This window comes from Staurois parvus, unplaced genomic scaffold (genome assembly GCF_062004578.1).
Source record: "Staurois parvus isolate SC_StPar_1 unplaced genomic scaffold, SC_StPar_1.0 ptg000321l, whole genome shotgun sequence".
Classification (NCBI taxonomy): Eukaryota; Metazoa; Chordata; class Amphibia; order Anura; family Ranidae; genus Staurois; species Staurois parvus.
Window position 1 is genome coordinate 9,219,504 of NW_028318117.1, and position 24,131 is coordinate 9,243,634.

General features: G+C 41.0%; 1 protein-coding gene across 1 annotated transcript in view; it reads right to left on the reverse strand.

The window, feature by feature from the left end:
• The window catches only part of AIPL1 (AIP like 1 HSP90 co-chaperone), a 91,324-nt gene that overhangs the window by 63,826 nt on the left and 3,367 nt on the right, over window positions 1-24,131 (reverse strand). The window contains exon 2 of the mRNA XM_089683786.1: window positions 14,114-14,293. Within this exon, the coding sequence (XP_089539912.1) occupies window positions 14,114-14,293 (180 nt within the window). The remainder of the gene's footprint in view (window positions 1-14,113; window positions 14,294-24,131) is intronic.

The window sequence follows — 24,131 nt, forward strand, 5'->3', positions numbered from 1 at the left end:
ACCCTAAAACATGCCTCGGAGCACTAAGCTGCTTTTTTTTTAAGTAGCTCTATTGTGTGTGTTTAAAGTTAGAACATCTGAGCAAGGATACAACAGAGACCAGGCACTGAAATTAGGGGATAGATTTACTAAAACTGGAGCACTCAGAATCTGGTGCAGCTGGGTATGGCAGCCAATTAGCTTCTAACTTCAGCTTGTTCAATTAAGCTTTGGCAATAAAATCGTAAAGCTGATTGGTTTCTATGTAGAGCTGTTCCAGTTTTTACACTCTCCAGTTTTAGTAAATAAACCAATAGATGTCATTTCGACTTTCTGACCACCAAACTATTGTTTGATTAAACAATTGTTCCTTTAACTTTTATGCTCCATTTTCATACTTACATAGTTGGTAAGGCTGAATAAATACACCAACCCACCCAATTAAACTTGTGTGTGTGTCTATGCCATAACCGTTTTCCATTTCCCTGTATATCGCGTTTGCTAAAAAACACATCTAAAGGTTTCTTAAACTTATCAATGCTCACTGTATACAACACCAACTGTGGAAGGGAGTCACAAATCCTTACTGCTCTAACAATAAAGAACCCCTTACACAGTTTATGGTTAAACTGCTTCTTGTCCAACTTCATTGAGTGGCCGTTTGTCTTCTTAAGATACCTGAAACTAATAATTTTCTGCCTATTGTAGTATCACCATTTAGATATTTGTACAGTTTATTGTGATCATATCTCCTCTTCAGTGTCTCTTCTAATGGAAGACTAAGTTTAATATTTATAGTTTTTCCTCATAACTGAGGTCCTCCACCCCCCGCTTTGTTGTCCTTCCAGTTCCAGGACATCCTTCCTGAGAATTGGTGACCATAACTGGACAGTATAGTCAAGATGTTACTGAACCTGAGTTTTGTAAAGTAGTAGAATTCTTGTTTTATCCCTTGAGTAAATACCATTTTTAATGCACGCTAACAGTCTGCTTGGCCTTGCTTGCTGCAGCTTGGCATTGCCTGCTATTGCTAAGCCTTTGATATATTAGGACCCCCAGAAACCTAATTTTCTGGATGATTTTTGAGAATGGAGAAGCTGGACACCACCATGTATCTGTGGTTTGCTATTCTGAAGACCACTAACCAGAAAGAATCTTACGTATCAGTGGCATGCAAAATAGAAGCAATGTCAAAAATGCAACTCCCAGCAATCTTCTTTGTGCTCAGAAGCATTAAAGCACAGCTTGTCAAAAAATAAGATATCAATGAACAACCCAACAAAATTTAAAATAATGAAACCATTTTTTGCTGCAATATTCAATTTAAATCCAGAGATTTCTCCCACAGCAATGGCAGAACTACCAGGGTCACAAAGGTCGCAGTTGCGATTGGGCCCTGGTGTTCTGCCACCAAGGGGGGGGACCCCAAGATGGCAGGAAGGGGGCCTACTGCAAGACCATAATAAAGGGTCCCACAATGGGAGTAAAAGGCCCCAGGATCAGTAGGAGGGGCACCGGCCGAAGACCATGGGGGCCCTTCTTTGCTTCTTGCACTGGGGCCCTGAAAGTACTAGATACACCTCTGCCCCACAGTACTTTTTTCTGCTTCTAAAAGTCCCCAGACTGATATGCAGCATCATTCAAACCAGCTCCTCTGAGCCCAGGTTGTCCTAGACTCACCACAGGCTGTAATTAGACAGTAAAAGGAAATTCTGCACATCAATGAGCTCATCTGCACTCTGCTTTCTCCTCCTATTAGCATGTTCTCTGAGCCCAGATTGTCGAAGACTCATTCCAGCCTGTAACTGGACAGTGAAAGGAAATGCAGCACAGTAATGAGCTCATCTGTCACTCTGCTTTCTCCTCCTATCAGCATGTTCCTTATCAGTGCATGAACTGATTGGTTCCTTGTGCTGCTACTTCATCTTACACTCCAGTCCTATGGAGCAGAGATTGCAATGGGTTGATACCAGATCATATCTAGGTACATACACCGCTAGCATTTAGACTGCATTCACACATGGGAATTTTGAATCGAGGGCAGAATTATTGTGATTCTGTCCACAGTTTCAAAACTCTCTGCTAAAATGAAAAATGGCAGAACAACTTGTTCAGGTGCCATTCTAATAACAATTGAAAACACAGTGTAGTTTTGTTGCAATAGCTGTGTGATAAAATGCGCTGCAATCGCGCCAAACAGCATCAAGAGAAGTGTGTCATCCACAAGAGGTTCAGGAACTTCTTTTGGGTGAAATGCTTTGTGGTTTGCATAGTGATTTATCGCATGACAATTGTAGAAGAACCACACCATGTTTTCAGGTGCTATTAAAATGAATGGCCCTGAACATGTGGTTCCACGATTTGTCATTTTAGCAGAGTGTTGTGAAATCGAGTCACAGCACTTCTGTCGTTGATCCAAAATACCTATGTGTGAATGCAGCATTAAAAATAAATGTAATAATGCAATGAGTACAGAATTGTATTAATTTGTGTATTTCATAATTGCCAAGAATTTAGCTAGGCTACAGACAGCTGTTTCAACAGAAGAAGAAGACTATGAAATCCCCTCTACTGATATCATTGTGGAATACAGTCCTTCTTCACAGAAGAGCGGTGACCCTGGAAATGGCTGCATGATAAAGTGGCTAATTGGAATAAGCAGAATTGTTTTTCTGCTTGTTTTCCTTATGTGAAAAAATAGAAAACATAAAGGCTAAAAATGGGGTGATTTTTTTGGAACAAGAACAGGTCATGGATAATTGAAAAATGTAATGTATAAAGGTATATCATATGTAAAAAAAAACATGGATGGCTGCTGCTTGCCTCTCCTTAAAAATTGTCACTGGTCCAAGATAAGCATGTAGCAAAGGAAAGGCAAAGAAAAGTCAGTATTCTGAATCTTTATACTGTTCCTGGACGCAAGGTATTAAAGTCATAGCAGCAGCATGACAGCCAGCCAACAAACATGTTCATAAAGAGGTCAGTGAGGACAGACAGCCTATTTTTTCATTTGTGTCATTACAGGTCTACTTTTATGGCTAATTGGTATGCAGATCCCTTGCTTTGACTGTCAGAAGTTTTGTAGTGATAACAGGAAAAAAGAGAGACTTCCTTGTCTTCAGTGAAGATAAATGAGAGGTATGCTGGCCCATTGGCATTGTGATTATATGCATACTTTTATATATAAGATAAGATCTAGAGCAGATAATTGTTTAATTGCTCTGGGATGGGAAACATTTGCTGTTCATTTTACGAAGACTCTTATCCCCACATGCCAATGTGCCTTAATTACAATTTTAATTACTCCAATCATTCATTATAAGCTTACCTAAACAATCATTGAATTACCATGCATGGTTACCTGCACATCCACTAGAAAATCATGTTATTTTAGGATCTTCTACAGTACACTTGTTTAGCATATTATTAAATATAAGCAAGTTGAAGCATGGATATGTCCCTATGAGTGCTTAGAAGATTCCGTAGAACTATGGCTCATTTCCAGCCATTAGTAGGCTATACGTAATAAATGTGCCTGTGTAGAACAGAGCAGCCAATCATTTGCTTCCAAAAACTGGAAAAAGAAGCACACAGGGGGCGCAAACACCTAGCACATTATCCAAGGTTTATTGAAAGTGTAAAAACAAAGAACATACTCACAAAATGAGATGCATATAAAAGCCTGTAAAACCACTGAGGTGGTCCAATGTGATGGCAGAGTAATGGAAATGTGTCAACAGGCCAACCTCACCACCAGTCGGGTACTCTGCCATCACATTGGACCGCCTCAGTGGTTTTACAGGCTTTTATATGCATCTCATTTTGTGAGTATGTTTTTTGTTTCTACACTTTCGATAAACCTTGGATAATGCGCTTTAAGTTTGCACCCCCTGTGTGCTTCTTTTTCCAGTTTTTGGTTTGATCCCCCAGTCAGAGGAGGGCTGCATCACCAAGACCTGACTCCTAGGCCATCATCACGTGTGATTCCCTGATCAATTTCCTGGCATTGACCCCTTTGAAGCGCTGGAGAGGTTGTTCTTTCAATCATTTGCTTCCCTTTTATTACCAAATCGGAATGGAAGTTGGATACCAGGTCCCAGCACATATACTTGTTATTCAATTACCTTATGATGCTTGATGTCCAGTATGAGAAGTGGAAAGGAAAGGATAGCAGATGGGCAAGGTTAAAGGTCAGTAGGACAAGAAATAACATGCTAGTGCTACCTTATGTGGATTAAGGCCAGCAAAAGCTCAGTTAATGCAATAATCAATGGTATATTCTGCGGTGGATTACCTGCACCATTAGTGCTGGATTTTTCAAATAATAGGCCCCACCAGTTTATTTGGATCATGTGGAAGGGTCATTGTATTTGTGTTTTGTTTCTGACATGGGTTTGGGTAAAAATCCTGCAGGATTTGCAATTAAGCATTTTAATAGGATGTTTTGCAGTCATACAGCCTTTGAAAATTAGTTGTACGAAAATAATATTAAAATGATGCTTCCAAGTACAAGGAAATTCAGTACATATTTTGCATGATCATTTGATAATCTGATAAAGGAAACCTTTATTCTGGGCAATACAAAGAAGGTCAGTGGTGATCTAAAAAAGTCTAAAAGCTTACAAAGTTGAAACTGACATACTGAACTTGTTTAGCATCCCTATGGGCTCCCCTAAAGTCTGGAGGCATAGAAACCCACCCACTTTGCCCTTGCTATGTGGGCTTTACCAAAAGTATTGCGAAAGTGGACATAACTTTTTAATAATTTACACAGGTCATTCAAATTTTCCCCTGTAGTAACTTTTCTTCTTTTTCATTGTTAGTAAATAATTGGATTCCAAGCAGAAGCAAAGTGTGGAAACTTAGTTCCTTGACAAAGGAAGGATGCAGGCTGTCCAGCATCCACAGAAGGTATGTAATGTTTCAAGGATAAGTTCACCTTTGGTAACATGTTAAATTTACAGAAGTTCCCCGTACCAGCTGTCACTTTTATAAAACAGCGTGGCTGTGCAGGGCTCCACCCACAAGGCCGTGTCATTCATTCATACATGGAGTTCTGTGAATGAATGAACTACAAGTCCTGACAGCCTTTGCAGATGTTGCCTTGTAGTTTTCAATGAACTACCACAGCACTGTTGAGTGCTGTGGTATTCCATTGAGGCTTCCTGTCAGTGTTAAACTGTCTGCACGTACGATGTACAGGCACACAGATTACACTGACAGCCTGCAGGAGACCTGCATGCCACCAGCAATCTGATGATCACTGGTGCAATGCTTTACAGGCTCCAAAAGAAAGAAAAAAAGTAAATGCACATTTGTTTACCTGCAAAAAAATGGGCATTTATTTATTTTTATTTTTTTAAGTGAACTTATCTTTTTAAAAAGATGACACCATTGACAAGAGCAATGCATTGTCATTGGTGACTTTTGTCAATGGTGTCACCTCTGTAAACATTCTGCAGCCTTCTGTGGAGGTCAGACAGCTACATCCCTCTTTTGTTAAGAACTCATTGATTGCTCATTGCTCTGCTTAGAATCTATTATTTAAATACTATGAAAAAGAAGGAGAAGAGGAGTTACTATACCAACATGGGAATTTGAACAACCTATGTAAGTTAAAGCCATATTAAAGGCAACATGTTATACTTACCTGCTCTGTGCAGAGATTTTGCACAGAGCAACCCCGATCCTCTTTTCGGGTTCCCCGCCGATGTTTCTGGCCCCTCCTTCCTGCTGAGTGCCCCCAGAGCAAGCAGCTTGCTATGAGGGCACCCAAGCAGGCTTGCTCTTGAGCCACTGTTCTGTGTGTCCATTCAGACACATAATGGCCGTACCTCCTCTCTCTACTCATTGGCTCACTGATTGACAACAGCGGGAGCCAATAAGGAGGGAGAGTACCTAGAGAGTCAAGGCTCTCATGCACATCTCTGGAAAGCAATGGGGCTCAGGTAAGTATTGAGGAGGGCTGCTGCACACAGAAGGTTTTTCTTACCATAGAATGCATGAAGGTAAAAAATCTTGAGCCTTTACAATCACTTTAATAAAAGTTATGCTCGTGTTTGCATTGCTTTTGATACAGCCCTCGTATAATAAACCACAGTAGTACTGCACAAACTGCAAATCCCTGGCAAATGTCCCATGCAAATCAATGGCAAACAAGAGATTCATGATATACAAATTGCAAAATATCAAAAATATGTTAAAGTGTTTGTAAAGAGAATGTTTAATTTACTTCTAACATGAGGCATTCTTCACACCCACCAAGTGCTTTCTGAAGCAGTTGACAGAAAGCATATATTGAGCCATCTGACTCTATATGTCAATGCCATGTATAAGCAAATGATCAGGTATCTGGATATATTTGATGTTGAATTGCCATACGTTTTTAGTATGAACATAGACAGACCTCCTTGCCTAGGAAAGCATCTAATAGCTGTCAGAGACAAGAGGCTAAGTTCACAGGCACAGGATTCATCTCTACAGTCATGGCTGATGTGCAAGAGACATACAATAGATACTGTACATTAACTGCCTAACCATAGTAAAAAGTATGACAAAGGGGCCTTATAACTTGAAGGCTTGCTATGATTTACAATAGTTGGCCATTGAAGGCAGAAACTTCAATTATTTTTGTTGTTTCAACTAAATGCTTTTCTTACTACTACTGATCATTCTTACCCAGCTTTTCTCCTTTCCTGCCACTCCAGTCTACTGTACCTTGCACATACATTAAATGTAATCTGTAAATATGAAAGATTTTCCTTTCATCTAAGTTTATAGTGCAGCTAAGTAAAGAGTGCAGCTTTTAGGTTTTCTGCATATATTATGATGGTTATTCTTCATTTACAAAATACAAACAAGGTGCAGTACAATAAATCTTTATAGCTGGACAGACAAACATGTTCAGAACTGTCTCATTTTGTCTCGGGGGTTATATCTGGGAATAAATCGTTTGCAGTTTTATAGCCAATGTATCTGACTGCACTCTTCTGTTTTTCTTCTTTCTCACAATGTATCAGGTCTACAGAGGCCAGTTTCTTCCCTTGTAATCCTGTTTTGAATGATGCATTAGAAGGGGTAAAAAAAAGGTTGGAATGCATGATAGAAACATGTCAGAGATGAATATACTATCAAAGACATAGCTATTTGTAAAGCTCCAGGGAAACCTAAACTAAATATGTGTGGATGCCAATGCATTATTCATTGTGCCTGTTAAGGTTCTAGGTAGAGCAGACTTCTCTAGCTTTGTATCCTCTAAAGTTCCACTGAACTCATTGCACCTGTGCCATGTATTTTCCTCTAACCTGCTAGCAAAGGAGAGGCATATCACCATATGTTATTTGTGTGATCTGCACAATCACTCAAGGACTGCTCTAATCTGCTTAGGAAATGATGAGCCTGCAGCTAAAAGGATTTTGAAAAAGGCCCCAAAAATAAACCACTGACAATCTTTTCATAAACAAGAGGCAACTAAATGGCAAAAGCCAGTAACATCTCTGCAGCTCACTATCACCTTCCAGGCATTGAACTAACTGGGTAAGTTACTGTGGGAGGAAATATGGAAATTATATACTCACCAGCCACTTTATTAGGTACAGAAGAAAAGAGGCGCCTCTAAGTGCAATATAAACTACTTTTAATAAGTATCAAATGTAGAACAACTCACATGGTATCGTAATAAGACAGGCTCATAAGGTGCAGTCTCATAGAGGTGGAAGAACGGCTGTGTCCAGGCTATGACAGCCGTGTCTGCGCTTAGGGGATTGTGGTTGCAGAATAAAAAGCTGGCTGACATGTGGAGTCTCCTAAAGATGGCATCTGGAACACACTTTGAGGCATGACGTTGGCGTCAGCGTGATGATGTGCAAGGACCAGTATGCATAGTGACGTGTTTCAGAGCATGCGCTAGACCTCTGAGGGCGGAAGCTCCTCCTTTGTCAAGCTAAAGGGGCACTTTATTAGGTACACCTGTTCAATTGCTTGGTAACACAGATTGCTAATCAACCAATCACATGGCATTTAGGCATGTAGACGTGGTGAACATGACTTACTGAAGTTCAAACTGAGCATCAGCATGGTTGTTGGTGCCAGACAGGCTAGTCTGAGTATTTCAAAAACTGCTGATTTACTGGGATTTTCTCACACTAACACCTCTAAGGTTTACAGAGAATGATTCAAAAAAGAGAAAATATCCAGTGAGCAGCAGTTGCGTGGACGAAAATGCCTTGTTGATGTCAGAGGTCAGAGAATGGGCAGACTGGTTCAAGATGATAAAAAGGCAACAGGAACTCAAATAACCATTTGTTACAGCCAAGGTATGCAGAATATCATCTCTGAACGTACAATACATCGAACCTTGAAGAAGATGGAATACAGTAGAATAAGACCACATCAGATGCCACTCCTGTCAGCTAAGAACAGGAAACAGAGGCCACATTTCACACAGGCTCACCAAAATTGGACAATAGAAGATTGGAAAAACATTGTCTGGTCTGATGAGTCTTGATTTCAGCTGCAACATTCAGATCGTAAACAATATGAAAGCATGGATCCATCTTGCCTTGTAGCAACAGTTCAGGCTGGTGGTGGTGTAATGGTGTGGGGGATATTTTCTTGGCAGCATTGTTGCTGACCATGTCTATCCTTTTATGACTACAGTGTACCCATCTTCTGATGGCTACTTCCAGCAGGATAATGCACAAAGTTCAAATCATCTCAAACTGGTTTCTTGAAGATGTCAATGAGATCACTGTCCTCCAATAGCCTCCACAGTCACCAGATCTCAATCCAATAGAGCACCTTTGGGATGTGGTGGAATGGGAGATTTGCATCATGGATGTGCAGCCGACAAATCTGCAGCATCTGTGTGATGCTATCATGTCAATATAGACCAAAATCTCTGAAGAATATTTCCAACACCTTGTTGAATCTATGCCACGAAGAATTAAGGCAGTTCTGAAGGCAAAAGGGGGTCCAACCCGGTACTAGCAAGGTGTACCTAATAAAGTGGTCGGAGAATGTATTTACCTAATATAGCACTTTACAGAATCATAATCCTCCCAGCAAACCAGTACTGGTAAGAAGAGCTGCCAGTGATTGAAAGGAAACTGTGCTTTGAGCAAGAATTTATGCATAACCCACACAGTCTGTGGTCTAGGATGGGTAGATAGGTGGACCACCAGAGAAACCCTTAGACATCTGTACTCCATGCTGCTGAAAGTCAGCAACACATTCTTGGGTATACTAAAAGGTTCCAGAATACTGGCAAATATGTCAGTGTCATCCAGTCACATCCTCAATGTTGCTGCCCTTTGCAGCCTGCACATTTTCTTTGATAAAGTAGTGTACTGTGTATTTACACTTTGTACCAATAAAACAGAATATCAGGAAAAGTAAAAGGACAATTTGTCTTGATCTCCTAATACCTAGTACACATGATCAGAAAATAGAATGACAAAAATCGCATTCAGCAGGATTGTATGATAATCTGATCGTTAGTACACAGCTTTCGCCATTCAAACAGTTCGCCAATATCTGAAAAGTTTTTCTCATATAACAACAGAGCAAACGGTTTTTGTTTAATCTGTAAAGTATTCGTCCGAAAAAAATCGAGAGACCAAGAACAGACATGCTCAGAAACGAAAGAATACACGATTTTACCACCCCCAATTCCTAACCTCTTTAGCTGCTGAGGCAGCAGCCAAAGGTGTACACATGTCGCAGGAGGAATTCCACCCCTTGTTGCTTTTGGTGGGTGCTACTGCCTGTCAAGACCCATTCAAGAAAATGGGGCAACTCTGCAAGTGTCCTGTGACTGCATGCTTCTACAGGGATTAAAGCAGTTGGTGAGAGAGTAACACACAGCTGCCTGTTTAACCCCTTTTTGCTATACTGTTGCAGGGCACTTGCAGAGAGGCCTCACTCACTTGAATAGGTCATGCTTAGCAGATGCTACCCCCACCAACCATGACAGGGAGTAGGAGCCGGCATTACAGAGGAGACATCAACTTATGCAGCTCTTGCTCTGTACTACAGCTCCAACTTTACAAGTAGTTCCTCTGCATTACTCTCTGTTTGATGGTCTGGGACGGTAGGTCAACAAGCTCTGACTGTGATTTACCAGTCACCTGGCTAAGATTTACTAGTAGATCATGATCTACTGGTTGCTGACCCCTGTTCTAAATGCTCAAGGTTTTTTGTCTTCATGCATTCTGAGTGAAGGTAAAAAATGTCTATGTGCAGTGCCCCCCCCCCCCCCCAGTCCTTACCTGAGACTCCTCCAATCCAGTGATGTTCACAATAGCCTCAGCTGTATGGGGACTCTCCCTCCTCATTGGCTGAGACAGCAGCGGGAGCTCATTGGCTCCCTCTGCTGTCAATCACAGCCAGTGAGCCAATGAGGGGAGAGGAGGGGGGGGCAGGCCAAGCCATGGCTCTGTGTGTCTTAAGGAGCACTTTCCCTGGGCGCACAGCTAGAGGGGGAAGAGTGCTGTCGGGGGGGGGGGGGGACCTGAAAAGAAGAGTATCAGGACAGCTGTGGGCAAAACTATTGCAGAGCAGGTAAGTATGACATGTTTGTTATTTTATTTAAAAAATCAAACTTTAGTATCCCTTTAAACTTGCTGTTATTTATTGAATAGGTTCTAAGTTGTTGTCGAAAAAAGAAAACAGCAGCATTGTCAGTCTGGGAGAAAGTTAAATGTACTAGCAGATTTAGATACACTAACAACTTGAGGCCAAACACCTTTCAAGCAGTTACAGTAATAGTTTTGGTTCATTTTTCTCAATCCTCTAACTGCTACATTTGCAGGACAAGTTGTTCAGTTGAAAAACAACAGAATTACTGGCCAGATCACCAGATAAAAAAAAGAGGACACAAATAACTGTTTGCTTTTGGGTTTAATACCACTTTAAGGAAATAAGTGCCTATACACACTTTCTACAAGCTGAAGCAGGCAAAGTTTACCAGTTGTATTAAGCTAACTTGATTAAAACGCCATTACTTTGCCGATCTTTAAATTAAAAAAAATTAAGTATACAGTATACTGTATATTATGCTCGAAATAATCGCTGATGTCAACTGTTGATCACACTTCAAAACAGTACATTTTTTCTGTTACAGCAGTACTAATGTTGAAATCATTGTATTGTCCGAAATATTTTTGCTGTCCAATATTTACTTTGTAACTCATTTTCCCCATTCCTAGCATTTTTTTGTATCCAGGGATATCAGCTTTTTATAACCTCATGTTTAAGGCGTTTTTGTGTATGCGTCTGCTTCTTCCTTTATATTATGTTTGTATTGTCTCTGAACAAAAATACATGTTTGCTCCAGTAAAAAGCTTTTACATTCTTTGCTATACCACTTACTGTGTGCTTCTTCCACTTCTGTCTGAAAGACAGCAAGCTTCCTTATATTTATGTACGGCAGACAATAAATGCCTAGAAATATTATTGGATTGGTGACCTTTAAAAACTGTCTGTCCAGATAATGGTATCTGCACTTTATATGTACTACTGCATGACTTTGAACTTTCCACTACTTAGAAATCACAACAGGGGGAAAAGTAATGCTAAAAATACCTGCCAAGTAGCAATTCTTATTCACAAAAATTGAAGTCAATAAAGTTCTGGCATGTTGAACTTACTACTCACAGTGCTAAGATAGTAATTAACATAATGACAGTTATCAAGACAACAACCATTAAGAAAATTCACTTTGCCCATTGACGTGCAATTAACTAATTTTTCATTTGGCTCCTGTGGATTACTACAAATTTGCTATGCTAGTAAGTATCTCCTATTAGTATAACTCCTATTAGTAGGATATGTTTATTTCTAGAGTTTCATTAGAATTTATCGGAAAAATCCATTCCAGTTGCATTACATGAAACAAAAATATTACTCAGAAATATATTAATTGTGCAGAAATAACAGGCAAGCTTATGGCAAGGATTCCAAAAGGGAAGAAGAATACCTAAATCACTATTCAAATTTTCAAAGGTTAACCTCCCATTATTTCATTATTTTGGAGAACCTGTCTCCAAATCATTCATTTCAACAAAAAAATTCCTATAAGATCATATGTGCATATATTTTATGTGTGTTACGTATTTACCTGTAAATGCATCCTTTATGTAGACATCCAAAAACCCTGAGGCTTTTGCTGAGTGTTACCATATTGAAGGTGATGTCAGCAGGCCCAGCAGACTCAGAGCTGTCAATCAAGTGACACTCTTTACTATTCCTATTTACTTCTCCCCCCAGCAGACTCAGAGCTGTCAATCAAGTAAAAAGCTTTATGATTCCTCTTCATTCCTTCCCCAATTGCTGTGTAAAGGCCCCTTTCAAACAGGGCAGAATCCACTTGCTCCAGGGGGATCTGTCTGCTGAACCCCAGCTGAGCAGAGCGGATCGTGAGGGTGACAGGTCCCTGTCCGCCCCTCTTATGCAGAGCGGATACCGACACAGCCCGCTCTGCTGTATAGGTGGTTGGATGTAAATGGACCAGTTGTCTGTTTACACCCAATTGCCCGCCAATGTAATCCACCCAGACGGAGGGGAAACTGATTCCCTTCTGTTTGTTTTTAGCAGATCGGATTGGAGGTAGGCAGGTGTAAACGGACACAAGTTCATTTATATCCATTATCCCATAGAGGAGAATGGAGGGTCCGATCCGGTCCACCTGAAAAATGGACAAGTGGACCCAATCAGACTGATCTTGTGAAAGAGGTCAAAAGGTTTTTATTTAAGTGAAGGGAGGGAAATAAGAGCTAGGCCAGCACAAAGAGTAGAGAGACAGACCCAGAAGAAATGAAAACTATAATGTGCAAGGAGGGAGGGGGCTGTGCTAATAAATACACTCTTTCTAAAGTAATCAAATTTTCCATAAAGTCAAAAGGCACATTGCAAGTAAATTAAAATATTTTTAAAATGCAAGTACGTATTTGAAAGACTTAGTTTTTCTGTGATTTTAGATTATTTATGTTGGTGACAGGGTCTATGTAAACCTCTTTTGCTGTTCAGAAGTCTGGTGAGCAGCCCATCTCCCAACAAATAGCAGTTCCTCTGAGAACAGTTTAAATACTGTACATTGATCTTGGCAAAAAAAATGTTTTTTTAGGTTTTTTTATATAAGGCTGTAGGAGGAATAGGCACTTAAAGAAAATGTGCAATTATCTTGTAAAACAGAATGGCTTGAAAAGATAATTTTCCCTTTTATCACAATAATAAAAACAAGGAGGTTTGGTTTCCAGGGTCCAATATCAGGAAATACTCACGATGGAAAACCACATGCAGTGTTTGCCATGGAATGGAATAGTAAAAGTATTTTGAATTAATAAAGTATTCTGAATCTGGAAACAACATTATCAATTTAGGGATGGTTTAAAAGCCCTGTTCTATTCTTTTTTTTGGGGGGGGGGGTCAATAGTATATTTCTACCCACATTGCTGGCTTCCATGCAGCCAGTGGAACCTGAACAAGTCCATGGCAGCAGGTCACGTGGCCTTCTCAAAGATCCTGATCTGTGTTAAGCCACTGGTTGGCTTTACATGAACCTAGCAGTACTCACATGGCCTGCTGGGCATTTTCTTTGTAAAAGGCTGTAGGAAGAATGGGTACAAAAGTGCCCATAATCTTCACTTTTATCACAAATATAAAAAGGTGTTCCTTTTTCAGGGTTATCTTTGTGTCATACTCTTCAACAGCATTTCTGGTCTTCCTTCTGCATGCGACAATTGAATATATCCCTGGAAGCAGAACACATGGCCTCCGTAAATATGGGGATCTGTTTTCAGCCACCCTCTAGCAGTATCCACATGACCTGCTGCCACGAATCTGCCCAGGAGTCACTAGCTAAAGTCAGCCTGCAGCTGCTAGTACGCATTATCTTTGCCGGTTAAATAGGGTTAGAGAATAATCTCCTTTAACACCATATACCAATGAATATGTGTACTAACTTTGGAACATTGGGTTTTTTAATTCTTACCAAAATTCTGTTAAAATGCACTGACAGAATTGCAATGCAAATAGTTCATAAATAAACAAATGTTTGATGCTCATCAGCAATAGGTGTGTTATTTCAGATTATATATAAATATTACAGAAAACAAAAAGTCTGGAGAATACTCACAGTGACATCACACCAGAATTCAGCTACTTCGCCAATCCTCATAGAGGTGAGCAGGACTTCCCAGACCTCCAGCTTAAACATGTTTCCAATAATTATTTCCATAGGGACCCCAACTTTCTTGCTGTCGTCAATCACTGTTCTATCACTGTCACATTTTAAGGTACGAAAATGGAAAGTTACCTAACCAAAAAAAAAAAAGGTCCAAGTTAAAGTCTGTCAAAACATGTTGCATATCAACACAAATTAAATCAGTTTTCCTAAAGCTCTCTTTGCCTCTATCTACAATATTACCAACAAACAAAAAGAGAATGTATGATGCCTAGTGTCTTGTGAATGCCAAAACTATATAATATATTGTTGTATTTCATTATTTTTTTTATATGTTTAAAAACACTTTATATTCACATTCAGGCCTGCTCCAAAGAAGCATAGTTCAAGCCACAGACACAAAAATACCCGTACATACCTTGAAAACGAAACTGAATTTTTAGAAGAAACGCTTGCAGAAATTAGGAAGACATATACAGTAATACCTACAAATTGGGTAGCTAGTGTCTTCTGATGGAAAACAAACCTCAGACCCCAGTGCTGCAGTCCTGCCCTTAAAGTAAACTTGTGCTTTGCCCATGCAAGATCAGGAAACCTTTAATGCAACCCCGCTCTCAGTTTACCTTCATTTCCCTACCATTCAGCAGCCAAGAGCAAAGAAAAAAACAGCCCTGTTTAGGTACAGACAATCAGAGCAAATCAGGTACATGAAAACTGGGCAGCCACATTTGCTCAGTACATATTCAGGCTCTTTTTCCTGCTCTACATTGGTTTACTGCTTTTCTTAAACAATGCCAGTGTATGAGGCAGCTGACATGTTGAAACCTTTGACTTCCCTGGGTGGCTGGCATCTTATCTCACCATCGTGGGTTACTAAAATGATATTTCACTGCATTTATGTTTAATCAAAATACTACTTTCATGAAAAAATACAGTAATTTTTTTCATGAAAGTAGTGAACGGTCCCCCAGTCTTCTGGGACCTGTGATGGGTCCTAGAAGGCTGTGGAGGAAAGAACCCAGCCCCCCCCTCCCAAAAAGTGCCAAATGTAAGAACATAAGTATTTGAACACCTAAGAAACAGCAAGAATTCTGGCTCTCAAAGACCTGTTACTGTGCCTGTAAAAAGTCCACCTCTACTCCACTCATTAATCTAACTTAGTTGCACCTGTCTGAGCTCTTTAAAGACACCTGTCCACCCCACAGTCAGTCAGACGCCAACTACTACCATGGGCAAGACCAAAGAGCTGTCAAAAGACACCAGAGACAAAATTGTGGACCTCCACAAGGCTGGAAAGGGCTACGGGGCAATTGCCAAGCAGCTTGGTGAAAATAGATCAACTGTTGGAGCAATTGTTAGAAAATGGAAGAGGCTAAAGACGACTGTCAGTCTCCCTCGGACTGGGGCTCCATGCAAGATCTCACCTCGTGGGTTATCACTGATAAGAAAGGTGAGGAATCAGCCCAGAACTAAAAGGGAGGAGCTGGTCAATGACATGAAGAGAGCTGGGACCACAGTTTCAAAGGTCACTGTCGGTAGAACACTACGCCGTCATGGTTTCAAATCATGCATTGCACGGAAGGTTCCCCTGCTCAAGTCATCACATGTCCAGGCCCGTCTGCAGTTTGCCAATGACCATCTGGATGATCCAGAGGAGGCATGGGAGAAATCATGTGGTCAGATGAGACCAAAGTAGAACTTTTTGGTCTAAACTTCACTCGTCATGTTTGGAGGAAAAAGAAGGATGAGTTGCATCCCAAGAACACCATTCCTACTGTGAAGCATGGGGTGGTAACATCATGCTTTGGGGGTGCTTTTCTGCGAAGGGGACAGGACGACTGCACTGTATTACGGAGAGGATAAATAGGGCCATTTATTCTGAGATTTTGAGCAACAACCTCCTTCCCTCTGTCAGAGCATTGAAGATGGGTCGTGGCTGGGTCTTCCAACATGACAACGACCCGAAGCACACAGCCAAGATAACCAAGGAATAGCTCCATAAGAAGCATATCAAGGTTCTGGAGTGGCCTAGCCAGTCTCCAGACCTAAATCCAATAGAACATTTTTGGAGGGAGCTGAAACTCCGTGTTGCTCAGCGACAGCCCTGAAACCTGACAGATCTAGAGGAGATCTGTGTGGAGGAGTGGGCCAAAATCCCTGCTGCAGTGTGTGCAAACCTGGTCAAGAACTACAGGAAATGTTTGACCTCTGTAATTGCAAACAAAGGCTTCTGTACCAAATATTAACACTGATTTTCTCAGGTGTTCAAATACTTAAGTTCAGGAGTGCAAGACAAATACATTCTTTAAAAATCATACAATGTGATTTCCTGATTTGTTTTTTTAAAATTCTGTCTCTCAGACTGGGAATGCACCTACAATGTGAATTTCAGACCCCTCCATGATTTCTAAGTGGGAGAACTTGCAAAATTGCAGGGTGTTCAAATACTTCTGTTCCTCACTGTAGATAGGGGATTTGTTTTTTCTCAACAAAAGTTGAGTTACTCTTAAACCTAATATGCTGAGCATATATTTTAGGAAAGCCATCTTAAAGCAGATATCACAAGATGTCTGTCACCTTTTCACCTTGAAAACCAATCTATTTATACCCGTTTTATTTCGGTTTCACATGTTTCACTTCAGACTAATTTATTTTGGTTTCCTGATGAACTGACTGAAATCCTCTTTGTGGGTGGCCCTATCAGCCTCCTCCCACCTAACTTAATTCAAATGAAAAATCAAAGAAGCCGGACAGAATCTTTTTGGGCAAACAACAGAATGGATACAGTAGCTGTTCCTATATTCTGACAGCCACCAGCACCAGCTGTCAGAATACAATAGCCTGGCAGAGCTGATTCATTTTTCCATGCTGTTGGCAAGGATGGAAGAATCTGATTTTTTTTACAGGCCTAAAGTCTGAATGAAATAAATTACAAGTTTATGGACAGTTTAAGGGTTCCTAGACATCAGGCTAAGCCCCTTTATCAATCACCCCAATGAAAGTGCTTAAGTGACCGAAAGAATGTCCTGAATTGGGCAGTTTGGGTGAAACATGGGTGGGCTACAAAATCAGGAAAGTTGAGCCTTTAGTAACAAACTGACACAAGTATTAAAGGAATAAAAAGAAAAGGCTTCTCAAATGTTAGGCAGGACTTTGAAAAGTTTAAAATGGCTGAGAGGTTTATTATTATTATTATTATAGCGCCAACAGTTTGCTCAGTGCTTTACAATATAACACAAGACAATACAGCAACAATACAGTTCAATACAAGAGGGAAAGGAGGGCCCTGCTCCTTGGAGCTTACAATCTAGGAGGGAGGGGCTAGTGGTACAAAAGGTAGAAACTGTGGGGGATGGACTGGTTGGAAGAGAAGAAGATTCCATTATTAGCTGAGGGCAGGATAGGCTTCCCTGAAGAGATAGGTTTTCATAGATCGCCTAAAAGTGAGCAGAGTAGGTGATAGTCTGATAAATTGAGGTAGAGAGTTCCAGAGGATGGGGGAAGCTCTGGAGAAGTTCTGGAGACAAGCATGGGAGGAGCAGACAAGGGAGCTAGAGAGCAGGAGGTCTTGCGAGGGGCGGAAAGTACGGTTTGGGTGATATTTAGAGACAAGATCGTTGATGTAATTTGTGGCAGAGTTATAAATGGCTTTATACGTTATTGTTAATGTTTTGAATTTTATCCGTTGGGCAATGGGAAGGTTTGGTTTAAGACATCCATACATACTGTAACCTGATATTTGCAATTCATGCCACAAATCAGTGTTGGAGATGGAAGCATTTGGAACCAATTTAGAAGACCATTGCTGCTTTTATTACAAATGCTACTCCATAACTCAATATCTCAACAGATATCTTATTTGTTGGGACCTGCTTGTCCTCAGCTGTGAGAAGAAACAAGAGACCCAGCTGTTGCCATCAGTCAAAAACACAGACCAACTAGGTTTGTTTATTTTAAGATACAATGACAATCCCCCATATTGCCGCTCAGCCTTTGGGCATCAGAGCATAAAGGTTTAGAAACAAATGAATATAAATCTTTTCTGAGCAATCTCATCCAATGTAAAGTGACAGGAAACCATTTTGGCTGTGTCTCCATATGTCTTATGTGGTAATGATTCTGATCCCATGCTGATTTACAGTGCTTACAAGTGCATGTGACATTTGTAGGATGATACACTACCCATACCTATTTTTTCTCCCATCCTTGTTAAATCATTTTTCATTCCTTATCTGTATTCTGTAAAGAACATTCTGATTGTTTTTGATGCTCCTTTGTGATAAAGTTACGAATATAAAAAAGACATTTCAAAAAGTCCCAAGATACAATCGTCTCTTAGTAGTTAACTTGCAAAAATCATCTTATGCTGTCTGAATGTCATCATGGGTATTATTGAGCAAATATTGCTTGTATTATCTCTGATAATTAAAAAGTGACATTTAATATTTCATTAAGACACAAAGTAAACAGGTATATTCATGAGAAAATATAAGATTAAATTACAAAAATCTATAAAGTGTTCAGGAACACATAATGCCAAAAGCTTAAAAGAGGATCTTCGGAAGTTCTATTACAATGTTTCCTGAGATGTACACACTGGATAAGTGCAGCCAAAGGAATTATTGTCATTAATTGGCTTTACCTAAATATACCCTTTGCTTTCTGAATTATATCCAGGAAATGGAGAGCAAAGTAACCACAAAGGAAAATAAAAGTTATGAAAATTAAACATGATCCTAGGTATCTAATAAAATTTCACTTCAGCTAGCTGATTTTTTAAAACCTATTTTAACTATTTTTTTAGCTACCTGCTACCCAAAAGGTCAACCAAGCAAATACTTGTCCTTTTTTTGGCATTTTTTTTAAATGGTGAAGGACAAGACATTTTGTAAGGGGCTTTTGTGTAACCTGTGACCCAAATGGGGTCAACACACAAGGACAATTTTTTTTTATATCACAAATCCTTAGATGAGGAGGGGGGGGTGTTTCTACTCCAAATCAGAAGGATAATCCTAGAGTGACAAAGGCTTTCCTCCATAGGTACAGTACAGTGACTGAGCATTGTCACTCTAGGACATAAAGGGGGAGATTGTCAAGGTCCTACCTTTTCCCAGAGGTTATGTTACTCCATGTGCTGGCATCCATCTTGGATTTCTGCTGAGCATGGTGGGAATCCTTTATGCCCTCAGGTCTCTGAGGTCCATCCCCCAGAGGGGTGTGGCTGATGACATATAAGCCTGTGGTCCGCACATGCTCTTTGCACTTGTGTCTTGTGTCTTTGTGTTGCTATTACTCTGTTCTGACTCTCGTGACTCTCCTGGAATCTGACTCGGCTTGTGACTCGACTATTCTTTGCGTTCTCCTTTGATCTGACCCTCTGTTGCTGAACCCGGCTCGTGACCTGTGATTCTCGTCTGCTGTCCTGTGCTGTTTTGTCCCGTTGTTGTTGACCCGGCCTGCCTGACTACTCTATTGTCTTTTCCACCAGCTACACGCCATTGGCGGCGGCCATTACCACAACTGAGGTGTCTCGGGGGCCGCGACCTAGTTCCTGGCTGCGCCAAGTCCATCCCCACCATCAGGGGCCCTGGTGAAGGGCAGCCTGGGACTTAGAATCCGCGCCCTGAGGGACTTCGGTCTGTGGGTGGTGGTTGTCGTCAGCCAGTGCGTTACATTGTTTAGGCCTGCCTGTCCGTTCCTCAGCTCCTGCCCTGACAGAGATTTCCTGAAATCTGGATCAGCTGTGCATGGTAGGCAATCAGCTTCTAACTTCAGCTTGCTCAATTAAGCTTTGGCATTAAAACCTGGAAGCTGATTGGTTTCTATGCATAGCTGCACCAGATTTTGCACCATGCAGTTTTAGTAAACAATCCCCAAAGTGTGTTATTGTCAGAATCACCAGGTGAAAATAAAGAAACAAAACCTGAAAAAAACTAAATAAGAAAACGAATGTAGATACCACAGCTAAGGACTGCTAAGCACAAATACAGTATATCGCTTTTTTGGAGGTTTAGATTTGCTTTACCATAGCCTTTAACCCTCCCCCAAAGCAGATATTTACCATCACTTTCTGTCCTATGATGCTCTGGTATTTCCACAGTTAGGGAGAGAAAATATTTCCAAAAGGATCATAGACAACAATATTAGATCGATAACATGTAATTAAGGGGCATCATCTGCATTTTAATAATTACGCCAGGATTAATATTCTTTTTGTTAACCTTTTGTATTCTCAAATTCCCAAAAATGTTAAAATGAAGAGTTACCAAAAGATACATATATTGCGAGTGTGTGTGTGTGGGGCTAAGCAGTTAGAGCTTCCGCCTAGCAGCACTAAGGTTGTCAAGTTGAATTTCAACCACAGCACTACCTGCGAGGAGTTTGAATGTTCTCCCTGTGCCTATGTGAGTTTCTTCCTATTCTCCTGGTAGGTTAATTGGCTCCTGTTCAAATTGGCCCTAGTAAGGGTATGTGTATTTCTGAATGTGAGTTAGGGACCGGTGGCGGACTGACAACTCATGGGGCCCCCGGGCAATAGGGGATCATGGGGCCTCTGTGTCCTTGACCAAACTCAAAAAAGCCTATGAAAAAGTTACCAGGGGCATCTCATGGGGCCCCTTACTGACAGCGGGCCCTCGGGCAGTGCCCAAGTTTCCAAATGGTCAGTCCGCCCCTGTTAGGGACCTTAGATTGTAAGCTCCTTGAGGGTAGGGACTGAATGTGAATGTACAATATATATGTAAAAAGCTGCATAGATTCTAGTGCTATATAAAAATGTCAGGGCAGGAGCTGGGAAACGGACAGGCAGGCCTAATATCAATGTAACGCACAGGCTGACAACAACCACCACCCACAGACCGAAGTCCCTCAGGGCGCGGAGTCTAAGTCCCAGGCTGCCCTTCACCAGGGCCCCTGATGGTGGGGATGGACTTGACGCAGCCAGGAACCAGGTCGTGGCCCCCGAGGCACCCCAGCTGCGGTATTGGCCACCGCCAATGGCGTGTAGCTAGTGGTAAAGACAATAGAGTAGTCAGACAGGCTGGGTCAACAACAACGAGACAAAAACGGTACAGGACAGCAGACGAGAATCACAGGTCACGAGCCGGGTTCAGCAACGGAGGGTCAGATCAAAGGAGAACACAAAGAATGGTCAGGTCACAAGCCGAGTCAGATTCCAGGAGAGTCACGAGAGTCAGAACAGAGTAACGGCAACACAAAGACACAAGACACAAGTGCAAAGAGCATGTGCGGACCACAGGCTTATATGTCATCAGCCACACCCCTCTGGGGGATGGACCTCAGAGACCTGAAGGCATAAAAGATTCCCACCATGCTCTGCAGAAATCCAAGATGGATGCCAGCACATGGAGTAACATAACCTCTGGTAAAAAGGTAGGACCTCGACAAAATAGCTGTAATAAAAAAATAAATACTGTATATAGCCTTTCTCAAGATGAATAGATAGCAAACAATGATCTCCATCCACTAAAGCAGATCGCATGTGCTATTTTGTGATCTAACACATATTTCCCAAATACTGCACGCAATGCAAGGCTTACCCAGTTAATATACTTATGGACAATTCACTAGGGGCTCAGGACACTGTAATATAATTATGTATTGGTCATTTTCAGTTGGGTGAAATTTGAAATTTAGTTTGGTTTATAATACTATTGAAGTTTTTGAGAGCTACAAAAAGACAAACAATCATATTGTTCATATTCCCAAAAACCTTGCAAAACTAATATAAATAAAATGAGTGAAATAGACCTTCAACAGACAGATTTAATAAGCATGCACAAAATATTTTCTAAACAAGATGGTTGACCTCCATCCCATCCCATAAGGTAGGTGGTTTCAGATTCCAATAGGGAATATTCTCCTTTAATTTTATAAGTATAAACAAGATTAATTGTACTGTGCAGCTTTGTGCTGCCTCTCTGGGCCTATATAACTCTGGCAATGAAACACAAATAAAAATGGTAGTGATCAAGGGAGTTATTTCTTTTTGAGCGTAATTAACTTAGGAAATATGCTGACTTGTTCTAAAAGTTATTTAGATCAAGAAAACCATATTTGAGCATAATTCCACAGAGGTTGTGGTTGTAAAACAATCACACCACTACCTAAGTGACATGCATAGTTATTATTTCTCACTTTCTAGACTTAATTGAGAAAGTAACAGCTTCCTACTAGTATTACACAACTTGTACTTAACATCCCTTTAATCCCTTCAAGACTTGATATGCAGAACAAGGCTTCCTTTTAATGATGCCCCATAAAGAAGGAACAATTGGAAACAGTACTCCCTTGCAATTTAAGAAATAGTATACTTACCTCTTCTGGGAGTGTTGGTTGCCTGTGCCCCACCATGTGCCATGGCTCCATACTCCTACATCACTGCTGTGTTCTGCAGTAACATAGGGGATGGAAGATGGAACCACAACATGCGGCAGGATACACAGGAATCTGAAACTCTCAGAAGTGTTAAATGCTGAAGGGTTCTATGGAAGCTGAAACATTGGAATAGAGGGAATACAGAAGACACAGGCCAATGGAGAGGGACAAAAAGATGGGGGCACAAGCACCTAGTGCATTACCAATGAATTATTTGGGAACATAAAACATGCAAATAAATGGGTACTCACAAAGGTACAACACATGGGAGCATTTAAGATCACAAGATGCCATACAGTGCAGGATAAATACATACTCTAACAATACCTTGCTAGGCTGGTGAGCTGATGCCTTTTGGGGGCGTACCCCCTTCTTCAGAGCTAAGCTATGGAGAGGGGCAGGTGTCCAGGCAGACTAGTGATCACTAGCAATCGGTGTGGTTATGTAAACAGTTAATACTGACAGTGACAGCTGCTAAAGTATCTATTTCTGTGATCATTCCCTGTGCAAGAAGACAGAAATGTGTTTCAAAATATAGTAGTGATAAAAGCTTAAAACAATTTTGGGAAATTCAACAAAGCAGTTTCGACATTTTGTGGTGGTATGGCCCCTTTAAAATGGCCACGGCAGATTAAAAAAACTCTCTCATCAGTTTTGGTAGCTTGACCGACACGTGGGTGTTATGGCTGCACTAAATTCAAAAAGTATTACTTCCAGTTCGTAGATAGCAAAATCAGAGGTAATTAAAGCGGAGTTCTGCATTTGGCACCTTTTTTTTTGAGGGGGGAGCAGGTACCTGATTTTGACAGGTTTCCATTAATCAAGATGACGGCGCCAGTGCCCAACAGCCGATAGGAGAATCGACTTGGGCTGAGGACAACGCTGGATGCATGGACAGGAAATTACCATACTATTAAAAGTCAGCAGCCACAGTATTTGTAGCTACTGAATTTTATTTTTTTTTTTGAGAGGTGAAGGGGGTCAGAACTCTGCTTTAAGACCAACTCAAACTTGGTGTACAGAGACAGACAGAGTGACTGTCTTTATATACTGTGTAATAAAGCAGCATGATTGCCACAGCTACCTCCTCCCTTCCCTACCTAGCACACGGTAATGTTGTGATTGGGCAGAACTTGAAGGGGAAGCTAACGGATCAGTTCCCCATCAGGTTCACTCTCTCTTTGTGATTAACAGCAGGTAATGGTCAGATTCTAAAGCCAATAGCAGGCTGTTCAATGGACCTGATGGGAAACTAGGGTCTCTGAGTCCCCATTAGGCTTGGTCCACCCAGCTAAAAAACTCACTACTGTTGCACTTGCTGTGTGATGCAGCAGCGGGGAGGGAGCTCAACTGCCGAGGATAGAGAACCATATAACCACTCCAGCCTCAGTGTGACTCCACACGTGGTGCGTGCCCCAAATTAATGTACCTGTCTTCAACAGGTACATAAATCTTTCACCCACACCAACATTTGTTGTGCGGAGGCTCGACTGACTTCTAAAGCGTGTTGTAGACACTCCTTATGAATTCGCCACTTTTTTTCATTCCACAGTCTATAATAAAAAATCTGAAC